Source organism: Micropterus dolomieu, linkage group LG15 (assembly GCF_021292245.1).
Source record: "Micropterus dolomieu isolate WLL.071019.BEF.003 ecotype Adirondacks linkage group LG15, ASM2129224v1, whole genome shotgun sequence".
In the NCBI taxonomy this organism is placed as follows: domain Eukaryota; kingdom Metazoa; phylum Chordata; class Actinopteri; order Centrarchiformes; family Centrarchidae; genus Micropterus; species Micropterus dolomieu.
The window spans coordinates 11,140,195-11,154,800 of NC_060164.1; the positions used below are offsets into that span (position 1 = coordinate 11,140,195).

General features: G+C 42.3%; 1 protein-coding gene across 2 annotated transcripts in view; it reads left to right on the top strand.

The window, feature by feature from the left end:
- wdr27 (WD repeat domain 27) overlaps positions 1-14,194 on the top strand; it is a 49,062-nt gene extending 34,868 nt beyond the window's left edge. For both annotated transcript variants that reach the window (XR_006828417.1, XM_046071110.1), the window contains one exon: positions 14,022-14,194. Coding sequence is in view for 1 of the 2 variants with exons in the window: in XM_046071110.1 (XP_045927066.1) it covers positions 14,022-14,093 (72 nt within the window). In the remaining variant the exon portion in view is untranslated. The remainder of the gene's footprint in view (positions 1-14,021) is intronic.
- The last annotated feature ends 412 nt before the right edge of the window (positions 14,195-14,606 follow it).

A 14,606-nucleotide genomic window follows, 5' to 3' on the forward strand; every position in this document is an offset into this window, starting at 1 on the left:
GTTCCGCCATCACTTCTCGTAAAATTGTCAATATTCGAAATCTACACAGCTGATTTCTCACCTCAAAACTTCTCAGAAGTGGATTTAGTGATGAAATTCTATACGAAACTGTAAAATATAAAACTTTCTGTTGCTGGCTTCTGTCTGGTGCACACAATGATGATGCAGTGAATAGTGAATATTCTCTCTGACCAATCAGCTGTCTGTCGTGTTTTCACGTCACATTTTAGTATCTCTCAGCTCACTTGGAACCTCGACGGAGGTGAAGTGATACGAAAAAAAGTACCTGGAAGCAGGTACAGGTACAACATTTCTACAATGAAAAACCAAACAAAGGCGAATCGAGCCAAAGGGCCTCCGCTCAGACTAGCTTGGTTTGAGGGCATGCCTGACCCCGCTAGCCGCTTGGCAAACTTTATGATGAGTTTTCATTGTGATGTCACAAGTAAAGGAAGTGAAGGGCTGAACTACAAACGAGCTGGTTTCAAGCAGTTCAGAGCAGAGCTTTCTGTGGGAGATGGGAACTCCCTTTGGGCTGGGCTTTGGGCTTTTTCACTTTGCAAACCTGTTACATGCACAAAAAAGATACAACTCAATAAAGGAGAGGGGAAAAGCCAAAAAGCATAATACCACCTCTTTAAGACTGAAGTCTCTCCTTCTGACCCATCATAGCTATACTTAAATAATGTAAAACTCTGTCCTTGACATTTTGTTTCACTCTGAATAATAGTCAAATTATTCACATTACATTTACATAGTTATATAATTTGTATTACAAGGGGTAGCGTCAGTTACTCTATATAATTGGCTAAGATGCAGTATTATGCCTGAAAAGTTGACAGATATATTAAAACCAGGGATCAGGAGAGAAGGATAAATTGTGTAGGATTCATCTTGTAATATTTTTATAATATTAACGCGGCTGTCAATGAAAACCTACAGGTTATGATTTGCCACTTGGTTTAGATGGGATTAATACAGTTGTAAGAATTTGAAAATGTTGCTCATGCATCAATAGCTGCAGATTTATGACGCTGCTGATCATGGTGGGGTCCTGTTATACAGCTGTCAGATGAAACACACTGATGGCTTGAGATATTTGAAACCACCACACTTCAGCCTCATGAAGTGGTTGGACATGGGGAAACAACAGTTCAATCTGTGCCAAATCTGTGAAAACTTAAAAAGTTGATCTCTACAGAATCCAGAATTATAACAGTACACCTTCGACTCTGACATTACCGCCCTCATCATTTATATGAGCACTCTTCTTAACATGGAGACAGAATTACAGTTACAGAAAGCTCTCTTTCACATTTACTGAAAAGTGTTTATTTACTGTTCCTAAGAAAGTTGATGTAATCAGTCAAATATATTGAGTGCCTTACTGAGCTTTGTGACTACTGCTTCTACTAAACTTTGATACAGTTGATCTAATGTCTGACTGGAATGGATGCATCTGTCTTTATTTTTCTTTTGTTTGTGGCCAAAAATTGGAGGGGAGGGGGTTCAAGAAGTCCTGGGAAATTGCTGGTCAGTCTTACAATTAAGGTCATGTGGTATCATAATGGCAATATTGCTTTAATTCATGAGCTTGTGTTTTCTCCTTACCAAGACGTGAAAAAATACTGACAAAGAGTGTCACCAACCTGTGCACACCTTACTTTTTAGGCACATTTAAGGGCCAGATGTTCTTCGTATTTACTGCTGTGAGAACTTTCCGATGCAAGGCACAGACAGATAATGCAATGCATATTTTCCACTCATTTTTCACTCATGTTTTCCACCCCAATACTTAAAATACCATCAAGTAGGCAGATCTACCTCCGGGTTTCATTCCCTCAGGTTTATTCCTGTACTTTAGTCTGTAATGAGGGATCCTAACTTTTACTGTCACTTCACTTTGTTGTCTTGTAAAATCTTGTGGGTTTTCACATGCCATACCTCTGTTAAGCTTTGTAAGCTCTCTGGTGGTGGACCTACCGTAAAAGTCTAACAGGAGTGATTTTGTCTCTACTGGTTCAACACACAAGGATGTTCTCTTTCTCATTTCTTTTCTGATTAGACTGGTGGAAGGCAAACAAACTGTGTCCAATTTGATTAGTGTTTCCTTCAATGATTTTTGGAATTTAAAAGCTAGGCAAAGAAAAATGCTGTAGCTAGAGGCGAATCAGCAGTGACTTCAGAGAAATAGGGTACTGGGTCAGACTAGAGAAATAGACTTCATGGGGCTGTGCTGGATTTGGGTTACTGAGATTTGCTGTTTCATCCCAAGCTGCCAATAGCTCCGATTACATTGTTCCACATCAGCACTACAAACGTCTTTGTGGTATTTGCCAAAGATCAGCTTATTAGTGAAGTGGATTTATTTTAAAGGACAATAGAGTACACTGTCTTTTTTTATTTTTTCAGTGGACGACAAAACTATTCTGATTTATGCTGACATAATCTACTATACATTATAAGAAAGTTGATAAACCTCCTGTATATTACTTCCATTGCTAAATAATTGAATTCCTTCATTCAGATACATTGGATTTTTAATTGGTGACTTTTCCATGTAAGCCTCACGATCAGGTTCTTGAGTTTCTACCACCTTGTTTGTGTGAGAAGAGCCTTTTAATCTGAATGATTAAAAGATATCATGCCAAATATCTGGAGGAGTCGGCAGACTTGACATCCACATCCAGCCAATGAGAGCAGGCAGCTGGCAGAGCAGGCAGCTACTTTTCACTGCGAAACACTTTTTACTCACCTCCAGAGGCTTGTACCACGAAGCAGGATTTGAGCTTATCCAGGTAACTTCGGGGTTAACCCTGGGTTTTCAGTACCAAGAAGGTGGTTCACTTCTTACCGGGGTAGATCGCCATGGTAACTTTTATACTGTTTTATTTTTATTTACTCTTTTGTGAAGCACTTTGTGATTTTATCTGAGAAAAGTGCTTTATAAATAAACTTTACTTACTTACTTACTTACTTATGCTGAACGGCTAACCTGCTCCGGAGCAGGTTATGTTCCAGATAAGAGATCGACTCTATGACAACGCCGCCTACTGACCAATCAGCTCTCTTGGAAAATGACATCACCATCTGTAGGAAGTTCCACAGACTGTTTTAGCCTATAGGCTGCTTTATGTTTGCTGTGGTGATACGGAGAAACTCTAGAGGCTAAAGCGACATCATCCTACAGCGACTGATTTAAAAGCTTTAAGCTATTGTTGCCTGCAGGTTTTTACAGTAGGCTGAGCCTACTTACTGGTTTGAGATGTGTTTAATATCCTATTTTATTTATTTGCTCCCAGTCTGTTTCACACAGCCTGTCGCAGCCGTTAAAATAAATGGGTTTAATTTTTCTTATGTGAGGTTGAAGAGCAGTTTAGTTGGGATTATTGAAATACTAAATTTTAATATGAATGTAGGCTATCTAGCCTATTTTAGGTTAGTATAGCCTACTACAGAGACTGGTCATGTTTCGCCCCACCTTTTGCGATGTGGGCGCAGGTAATGAGGTTAGTTTTCAGTAGCTTAAATGTTGAGATTCAGTCTTTCAACCACTATCTCAGCACATTTTATGGTATGAATGGATTTTTCGTTTCAATGCTTTATGAAGTTAATTTAGAACAATGTTTGGAACCCTACGAGTGTGTTAAATAAATTAATCTAATTTTTGAAGTTAATAGAAGTTTTTTAAAGTGAGGTGGAACGACCACTTCTTTAGTGTTTAGAGTTTTTTTAGTTTTTTAATGTGGAAACACCAACACACAGCCGAGCTGAAAGAATAAGGCTGATATTTTCAGACAGCTCATAAGAACACATCATATCAACGCATTATAGACTACACCTGTTCATTTAGGCATTCACATTGTCGGCGATTCTCTGTCTCCCTGCATGTGTCAGATGCAGCCGTGCTACTGTCGTATTTCTGTAGTGTTAGAGTTTAATCCTCGTTCAGAAAACATGACGCTCTGCTGACAGTGGACTTGTTCATTTCAGTGATTGGTCATCTGCTGCTAACTCCGCCTCTTTTATGTGAACACGCTCACGGCTGGATTGGGAAACCCTGGGTTGACTTACCGAGTTGATAACCAGCTTCGTGGTACCGCTTATCCCGATCGCGATTGTTAGGGTTAGTTAAGCCAGATAACGAAAACATATCCTGGGAATGTTGAACTCGCTTCGTGGTACAGGCCCCAGCTCTCTCTGTAGCACAGACGATCCCTGCTATCTGTGTGTGCTAATCCATTCTTTCACACATATTCTTTGTCTTTACAATGTTTATCTTTATAATAACAAACAACAGCTGTTTCATGTGTAGGTTTGCATAATTTCCCGTTTAACATTTCCCGTGTGTTTTCTTGAAAAAACATGGTTTGCAGACGAGCTTTGGGTGACACAGCCGCTGTCAACTCATGTAGTGTGTGACCCCCTGTCTAATATCAGTCACGTAGTGTGAACACCACAACGACTTCAAGACTCCCGTCGGCAAGTTGTGTAGTGTGAACAGCACGGCCATCGGACACCATAAAGAACGGTTATGTAGAATGTGAACTTTAAAATAAGAGAATATCAATGAAAAACAACAAATATATGCATTTTGTAATGAAAAGTTACAAAGTACAATTCTTAACCTCGGTGTTGAAGTGACTGTATGTTGTGTCAGCCCTTATTAGACGTGACTATAGAAATTGGGAAATTTTTAACTTTTACCTGTAGGGGACAGGCTGTATATGAACAGAATGGTACAGTAGGAGACATTTACAAGCCAGAGCCATTAAATGAAAATGGGGGTTTTGCTTTGACTAATCCCAAGCAGGTGTGGGGTGTGCTTGTTTTCAGGCAGAGTTTTAAACATATTTACATAGAGTTTTAGTGTAGAGCCCGACCAATATGGGATTTTTAAGTCCGATATCGATTTTGATATTTGATATTTTTAAAATCTGATAGCCGATATATCAGCCAATGTTGTTTTTTCCCCTTATTTTAAGAAAAAGATAAAAAAAGATTATCCTTAAAATTTTGTTATGTTGAGACCATACCAAGATACCATGACATAATGCAGTATAAAAAGAGACTTTTTATTGTTATAAATAGTACTTAGTACAAAACATATTAAGGTTTTGATAAATAAGAGTCAAATAAAACTACAGAAAAAAATTTAAAATATCTGATTTATTATAAATTATAGAGTACTACTACCAATTTTTCTGTGGGAGATGGGAACTCCCTTTGGGCTGGACTTTGGGCTTTTTCACTTTGCAAACCTATTACATGCACAAAAAAGAGATACAACTCAATAAAGGAGGGGGGGAAAGGCAAAAGCATAATACCACCTCTTTGAAGTAAATAGTGTATTGTGGGGGCCATAAAAAAAGAAACTATAAAACCCACCTATATACTACTACTGCTACTAATAATAATAATACCATATATCATATCTCATGTCATTGTTATAATAATAATGATAAACAGGGCTCTCCTACATAGGCAAATAAGGTTTTTTGTTTTTTGTTTAAAAGAAAATTTGATGATTGATGAAGACAACCAAAATGAAGCTTACGATATGGTAACCCTAGTTCTATAAGCACAGGTGGAGCCCTCTACTGGATTCTATGGGTACTCCTCCTCCAATCACACGCACGCACGCACTTGCCTACTGAAATTTTATCGTGCACGTAGCCGACCAATAGGACGTCGCTACCGGTACATGCGTGACGTATAAATAGCAGTGTCCCTATAGCCTCAGCATCTGACCGCCTCTTCAGCAGACGGTGTCAGAGCGGCAAGGTTCATCGGTAGAGGGCTCCGCCTGTGCTTTTATAGAACTAGGGTTACCATATCGTAACCTTCGTTCTATCTCACACAGACTCCGCCCTCTACTGGACTCTATGGGTACAGTGGGTGGGGCCACATAGGATGTTAGCATAGCACACATGGACACAACAGATGCACTCTCACCCCCCTGCACCCTAAGTGGGGTAGAGGGGTAGAAAGCATCCAGATTTATTGTCCTGGACCTGAACATCCTCCTTATGTTCTTAAGAACAAAGGAGGTATGTTGTCTCAATCCAGCTGCACTGTGGACACCAAGAACCAGCATGCAGCTGGGGTTAACCAACAAGCTCACTCACCTTCCTAGCAGAGGTGAGAGCAAGGCGCAGGGCTGTTCGAGAGATAGCATTTTCAATGAGGACTGCTCCAGGGGCTCATAAGGTGCAGATATTAGAGCCACCAACACAAGCAGCAAGTCCTACTAAAGCATTCCCGCCTCACCTAACTGGAGGGATGAGATGGGGTGGGGGGGGAACGCAAACAGCAGCCCTTCTGGCAATGCGTGTGTAACGCGTCCATCCCCAAGGGTGGGCTGTCTTGTGGCTGAATTGAAAACCACAGCGGGCAATGGGTGTTGGCAAACAGATCCACCTCCGCTCTCCCGAACCGAGCTCAGATCTGCTGAACCACATTCTTGTGCAGTCTCCACCCGCTCGGTTGGGGGCCAGCCCACCGATATGAGGTCAGCCACCCCCGTTCTCCAAGCCTGGGACGTGAAGGGCTTTCAGAGACCGCAGGTGTTCTGATGTCCACGTCCATAGGTTCCCTGCCAGCGCCAACAGAGCCGTGGATTGGACTCCGCCCTGTCTGTTGATGTACGCGCTGGAGGAAACGTACCACCACACTAGAAACACAACCTGGAGTGGATTGTGGATGTGTGGTCTGTGGCCCCCTCGGCTCTCCTCGGGGAGCTACAACACTCACTGCACTCCCCTGGCAGGTCCCTCCCCATCCAGTGAGAGACTCATCTGTGAAGACTGACATGGATGAAGACACCCTGCCGAGCAGCACCCGCACCGCATCACCTTTGCCTCCTGAGGTCCAGATACAGGCTGGCAAACCAACATTGTAGCAGTTGCCTGTGCAGCAAGCCCAGAGGGACCACCTGATGGACTACTGCCCTGAGGCCCAACAGCAGCATCACTGACAGTGCTTTACGCAGCTGTCCCCTGCTGCAGCCTGTGGACCACCAAGGGACGCGCCTGTCTCAACAGATACGCTCTTGGAGTGTTGCAGTTGAGCACAATCCCCAGACACTCAGTCCCCCAGTGGCTGGGGGGAGCTCTCTTCCCAGTTGATTGCAACCCCAGGCTGTTGAGGTGCAAAATCAACTGGGCTGTGTGGAGATCACTCAAGGCTTCAGTCTCTCCATGACCATGAGTGCGATGCATCTGCTCAGCGTGTGGGGGGCTAGCGAGTAGTTGACAGGGAGCCTAATGTATTTGTAGACTACCCCCTGAGAGGCGAAGTGTAGAAATTTCCTATTACTGTGTGACCTCGACATGAAATATGCGTCTGTCAGGTCGATGGCGGTGAACCAGTTGCCGGGCTGCACTGGCTCCAGCATTTTCTTGATCATCAGCATGTGGAAACGACAACGTCGAACGGGCTATAGTTTCCCTGAACACACCAGGGCCGGTTGCTCCCTGGTGTCTTTGAATGCACCACAGCTTGCTTCTCTGTGGTGTCCTTGAATCCCCCACGGTCTGTTGATCCATGGTGTCCTTGAACGTACCACAGCTCGCTGCTCCAATGACGGCCTAACGTGCAACAGTGTCACCGTGAGTGCGTCGTCAGTGGAGCAGTCAATATCAACACAGCTGCCGAGTCAGGACAGGGCATCCTCCTCTCCACTGGTGCCACAGGCCGCACCGCTGGAAGAGACGTGTTGTCTGGTTGCGTCTCTGCGGCTATATCTGATCTAGATTGGCGTTAGCTCGACTCGTGCCGTCGTAGCTAGTCAGCTGAACGCTGCACTGGTTCGGTGTAGGATATATTGACAATGCGGTTGTGTGTTTTAAGAATCTACAAACACTGCCAGTGAGCTAGCAGTGTTCCCGTGGACACTGTCGTGAGAGCACGGGGAACGCAGAGTTAGCTCGCATTGCTGCATTGTGTCACCGTCATGGCAGCAGCCCTTCATTCGGCTGCCAGGCAATGTAGGCGACCCGTTGCGCAGGCCGGACAGCCGGCTAGCAAGGAGGAAGCCCAGGTCCTACTACCTCGGATACCACCAGGAGAGCGACGTGGGACATGGGCTTCTGTCCCAGTGGTTTGACTAGTGCAGCAAAGACCCGGGCCCTCCCACTGTCTCTCTCGAGTGTGGGCCGTAGGTCGGATCATAGCTTAGCATCGGTGAATGTGCAGTTTTGTGGAGACTAAAGCGCGGTACGCACTGAGCCGAAGATGGAGGTGCACATGAAACACAAATAATTGCATGCTGGACACATAACGGAGGGAGGAGGTCTGGTGGTGTGCATCAGCCTCTGTCCCTCTGTCACCCCTTTTTTTCGGCTATGTGCACGATAAAATTTCAGTGGGCAAGTGCGTGCGTGTGATTGGAGGAGGTAGTACCCATAGAGTCCAGTAGAGGGCGGAGCCTGTGTGAGATAGAACAAGAAACAGAAGTTTCAGTAATCTTACATTAAAAATATCCAATTAAAAATTGTTTGAAAACATACAGACTTGAATCATTGAATCATTGAATCATAGTGAGCAAGATTTCCTGTTGTTTAACAAGTGTGTTTGTTTCTGTGAAAGTATTCTTGGGTAAGAGACTGAACCCGCAGCACTCTGACATCAACAAATCTTTGTTGGGAGTTGCAGATGCGCAGTTTCCAGGTAAGAACTACCAGCCAATCAGAAGCAGAGAAGGGCGGGTCGTAAGAAACAAGGTAGTGTGATCCAAATCAAAGCCCCTTCAGACTGCGACCATAACCTAGCAGATGGTAAAAGTTACTCTCAAGTCCACAACCACACAACATCATTGTTCCACATCTTACCATAAACCACTACAAAAATCACCATATTTCAACTCAGTTTTACATAAAAATTGGCCAAACAATTTGAACGTTTGCTCAGTCGCTTTCACATCGGGTGTAACATTAGCATTATAACGTTAGCTATAACTTTAGCTGTGTTAGCCAACGTTAACAACAACTCTGCACTTGAACAGAATGTTAAGTTACATTGCCTTGTTTATTTTAAATATAATTCACAACCAATAAAGCAAACAGAGTTGGAGTTGCATCGTCTTTTAGGACTAAACGTTGAACTGTTGCCGGTGTTCTGATGATCTATGCTGCCTTGCCGAAAAATGCTACAATAGCGCAAATCGACAGACTCGACTCTACTCGGCCCTGCTCCATTTTCCATTGCAGATAGAACCCAGAGATAGTCCGTAGCTTGTCGTCATAGCGACGCCACACACAACTGCCACGACGTAATGTTCAATGCGACACACACACCAGCGATCCACACAGCGTTATCTTTTTAAGGTTAAAATGTTTCAACATTCCTCAGAATGTAAAAACAGATAAGCGGTATGAAAACCTTCCAGCTGTGTTTTCCTCTGCCGTTGTTGCTGCAGCGGTCTGTGTGACGGCGGGAGCAGAGGGCTCTGTGAGCGGGCGGCTGGCCGGCCTCACACGCTCCTCCCGCGGGTTGGTACAGGCTTCCCCCGCAGCCACTTGCAGAGCACCTCAACTCCGAAAATATTCAAGCACATTTTTGTTCCGCCATCACTTCTCGTAAAACTGTCAATATTCGAAATCTACACAGTTGATTTCTCACCTCAAAACTTCTCAGAAGTGGATTTAGTGATGAAATTCTATACGAACACTGTAAAATATAAAACTTTCTGTTGCTGGCCTCTGTCTGGTGCACACAATGATGATGCACTGAATAGTGACGATTCTCTCTGACCAATCAGCTGTCTGTCGTGTTTTCACGTCACATTTTAGTATCCCTCAGCTCACTTGGAACCTCGACGGAGGTGAGGTGATACGAAAAAAAGTACCTGGAAGCAGGTACATGTACAACATTTCTACAATGAAAAACCAAACAAAGGCGAGTCTAGCCAAAGGGCCTCCGCTCAGACTAGCTTGGTTTGAGGGCGTGCCTGACCCCCGCTAGCCGCTTGGCAAGCTTTATGATGCGTTTTCATTGTGATGTCACAAGTAAAGGAAGTGAAGGGCTGAACTACAAACGAGCTGTTTTCAAGCGGTTCAGAGCAGAGCTTTCTGTGGGAGATGGGAACTCCCTTTGGGCTGGACTTAGGTTTGCAAAGTGAAAAAGCCCAGTTACATGCACAAAAAAGATACATAACTCAATAAAGGAGAGGGGAAAAGCCAAATAGCATAATACCACCTCTTTAAGTAAGAAGTTTCCCTCAAGTACTTTGGACCTCATTTGCCCTTCATGTGTTGGAGTTAGTGCAGGACTGTGACCGCTTGCTGACACAAGCAGCTGTCTCTAAAAGTTAACATGTTCTATCGTCCCAACTAGTAAGATGAACAGTGAGTGCATCATCTCATTGGTTATCAAGCTCAGTACCCTTACTCTTGTCTCCATATGTCAACATGTATCATCTTTGCTCATTGCAGGCAGACAAAAAAAAAATGCAGCTGGCGTCCCACTAGACCTTTTTACTGTATCTTTTTGTTTGTGGCCATTTGGCATTTGAAAGCTAGTCCCTTTTTTTATATTTTATCACTTTGTTTCCTCTTTGCCTGACACCAGAGAGCAAAATGCTCTCTTCTTACTGTAGTGAGCAGACAGCAAATACAGAGCTGTACTCTGCCGTCTGCTCCAGAATGTCACATTAGAGTGAGATGCAGACTGAGCTGAGACAGCTTCTCTGGAATCAACTGGCCTGTGTTCAACACAGCTGGAGACAGGAAGTGAGAAAATAAGGAGTTTGGGTCCAGTTGCAGAGGCATTGTGTCAAAACCTTTCACATGCAGTAGTCTCAGTTGGTTGTGGTGTTAGTTAATAGTCTTTGCCTGAATACCCGAAATATGACACTGTAAATTGGAATGACATACAGCATTTTGTTTAGTCTGAGCAGCTTTAATGCAATAAGGCAACCCAGATATGCAAACTACAGTAAACAGTAACAGACAGTAACAAAAAACTAAATTATTAAATAGAATATTATGTCTTCAATAATAATGAATATGATAAGATCTGAGATTAGATTGTCAATTTATTTGAACATTTATGAAAAAAATCTGTGAAGAATTTCACACCGGTTCAATTAGAATTGGACAGTTTCGGAATAAAAATGGCTTTAATTATTTTGCAGTATAGCTGGCCATTGCCTTATCAGTTACAAATTTTGACTACTGTCAACTTACTATCAGTTTCCTAATTTTTAAGAGAAAAATAAAGATAGTTACATGTAAAAATAATGATTATTAAAAGAAACAATAGGGAGTGTGTTTTAATAGCAGTATAAATAAAACTTTGTGCTAGAATGCACAAATATCAATAAAAAGAGCTCTACAGGATCATATACACAAATCAATACCAATACTATCACCACGAGCAACAGACTAAACACTTCTTTTACTGACAGTTCATGAACTTGTAAGCTCATCAAACAGGTGACCCTGGTGACTGTCTGCTCCCTTTCCCATCTCTCATGTGGATTTTCCCTCCCCTCTCAGCATGTACAGTACAGAACACCCTGGTCTGTTTGCATTTGTAAAGCCTGTGCTCTACAACAGATGAATGATGTCCTTTGGGAAGGAAAACACATCTCTCTCATATCTTCAAAGCCTTAGATATTGTTCATACCTTTCTGTTGTCCAGAATGCCAGTGTTGGACAGAAGCATTCGCCTCTGAAAATTGAACCCACATTGCATTCTTAATCGCCATTTTTATTCCTGCTTTGAACTATTGATTTGTGTTCTTTTTTCCGCGGTATGGAGACAACATGCCTGACTATAACTTAGATTATGTAACACACATGACACACCATGCAAACTCTCACTTTGATTTACGATCTCAAAATTCCTGAAAAATTTTGAATGAGACTTTTAATATACTAAACATTCTTTAATATAAAAACAAAAAAGATCATAAAAGATGCAGCCCACATTTTCAACTTTGTTCATCTATGTCTAAGATTATTAGAGGCCAGGTTTTTTTTGAAAAGTGAAAAATAAATGCTTGTGAATCACTTATATATCAATGGTAACTGGATTACATAAAGACATCTGACATTGCAAATAAATCTTTAAACAGAGATCAAACCGAATGAACACTATGTTTCTTAGAAGTAGAATGTTGAGGAAATACCTCACTTGTGAAGGCCCAGCATGACCCCATGCTAAATGTCTACAGTGAATCAGCTCGCAACATGCTCTGACTTTTGACCCTGAAGGTCGCCCAAAACCTTCAGTCCTCATGGGCTTAGCTTTACTTAATCCTCAGTGAATAAAGGTCAAAGGTTGCAGACATGGAATGTGCCGGATTGCAGATGTTTGCTGGAAGTGCTGACGTAAAAATTCCATTAATGTTGTTATCAACTTTTTTAGAAAATCTGTGATTTTGTTTCAACTCTACAGTGCATGTGAGGAGTATAATGCCTAGGTGATTGCATAGTCTAGTGGTTTTGGGTGACAGTTGATGAAGAGAGCTATGGTTGCTAATGGAGCTGCTCTCTGACCCTCTTAAGTTTTAATAGTTATTTTAGCAGCCCAGGGGCAGGATCCAGACATGTTGGCTATTGTTGATTAAGGTCACTGAGCAGGAGACATGGTAAAAGAAAATTCCTTGAAAATGGAAGAGCTAGTGAGATTATCTGTCAGTCTGTTTGTATTTCGTGGGGAAATCAAAAATATTTTTAAATGCTAAAAAACACACTTATGTAGGTGTTCTGGAGAAATCCTCTTGTCTTTGGGCACCATACACACCCCTGGAAATCTTCTGTGTGTCTGTAGGATAGAGGCTGTAATGATCACCCATCAAAGGAAGAGTGAATACACCCCAGTGTCATTGTATGTCTCTGTTGTATGTGTCATCCTCAGACCTCAACTATTCTGACTCCCTTTCCCGGCACAGGCATTGTCTTGCTGGTAAAAGATCATTTCTCCATAAAACTGCTTTAGTACATGGGAAAAAATGTTGGACTATTGTTGTACCAAATGTGTTTTTTATCACTGCTTGGCAAATCTTTGTGCTCCAAGATTCCTGCTGTTAGTATACTTTAAAAAGATACTCTGTCTTTACAACCAACTAAAAAATCTCTGAAATCACCATAAATGACATTAATGCTTCACAGCAGATTGGCACATTTACCCAAACATTCCCATTTGGTTTGCAATTTGTTGGGTTGTTTTCATTTATTTTTCAGAATGTAGGATGTGTGGAGTCCTTTAAGTCCCTAAGTGGGATTAAGGGTAGTACAAATAACCTTGTCTTGAAGTAGTATGAAAAAGATTTGAAATGGTTTGTTGCGTTCCCTGGTCTTACACACCACATGTGCTTGAAAATAAAGTATTGTAAAAATAAAACTATCTTGAAATATGATTGTCCCATCAAATCATATATACTTTGAGCAGCTGCAGATATGAATATGTATCACAAGCCTCATTCTGAATCCCAGGGGTTTTGTGTTGCTATTGCAGCTTACTGGCTGTCAGAGTGTTGAGGTAATGCTCCCTCACCCTCATCTGCTCTGCTGGCTGATAGAAACAGATGAGACAATCTTCCCTTCTCACTAAAAAATATAGCGAAGAGGTGTTTTGTGTACATGTGCTTGTCAGTGTGCCTCATCCACATGTCGGTGAGAGAGTTAAAGGGGTGTGCAGGGTGTGGGGTTAATGTTTATTTGATGTGTGGGTGCCTTATTAATCTGTAAACAGTTGACTCACCATGAATAGCACTGGCAGGAACCTCAAGCTCCACGTCTGATTAAACAAAGTTATATAACAAACATCAGGCCAGAGGCTTCATGTTTTTTGTGAAAAATGGCAGGTATGGAAAATCAGGAATTTCTATTAGAAACCCAGTACGGAGCTTGACCTCGGTGATGCTAGTCTTCTTTAAGGAAGCAGGTGCGTGTTATGTAACTTGGTCCTCGAAATAGAGAGTCGTAAAAAGGAGAGTGATGTGTGACACAGTTCCTGGGAAATATCATCCACAAGCTAAACGTGATGTAATTTTTTTTCTCTGTCTGTCTTAGCTGCTGACTGGGACCCTGGATGGGAAGCTGAGACAGTTTCAGTCCAGCAGTGGGGCCCCGTCTGTCTCTTGACACCGGTGCTGCTGTGCATAGCGTCGCCAACATGACGGCGTAATTACAGCAGGCTGCTGCAAAGAGCATGCAGGTTTTATTAAAGCAGTTCCACCCCCCTGGCTAGGATTTTACTGGGAAAGGAGAACGAAAGGGTTTTGTTTTTAGTTGTTGATTATATAAAGATCAAAAATAGATACAAGTTTAAAGAGGTTTTGTTTTACTTGTTATATGTGTTCTTCTACTTCTGTGCTTCAAATTGTCGAAATGAGTCACCCATTCCAGCGCTCATCTTTGTTAAACTTCCAGCATGTACATCATTAGACCGCTTTTCTTTTAACTGAGATTCAGTCAGCTACATTATGGTGATGCAAAATATACTCAATTACAGATAATTACAGCTGAACGTGCCAAAAACAATTTTATCAGTAGTTATTCCCATCCATTTGTCCACATTTTGGACGGTCAAGCATCAGATTTTTTTGGTTCAGTATGTGGAACAGATGTACTTCTATATCACAGGCTGTGTGACCA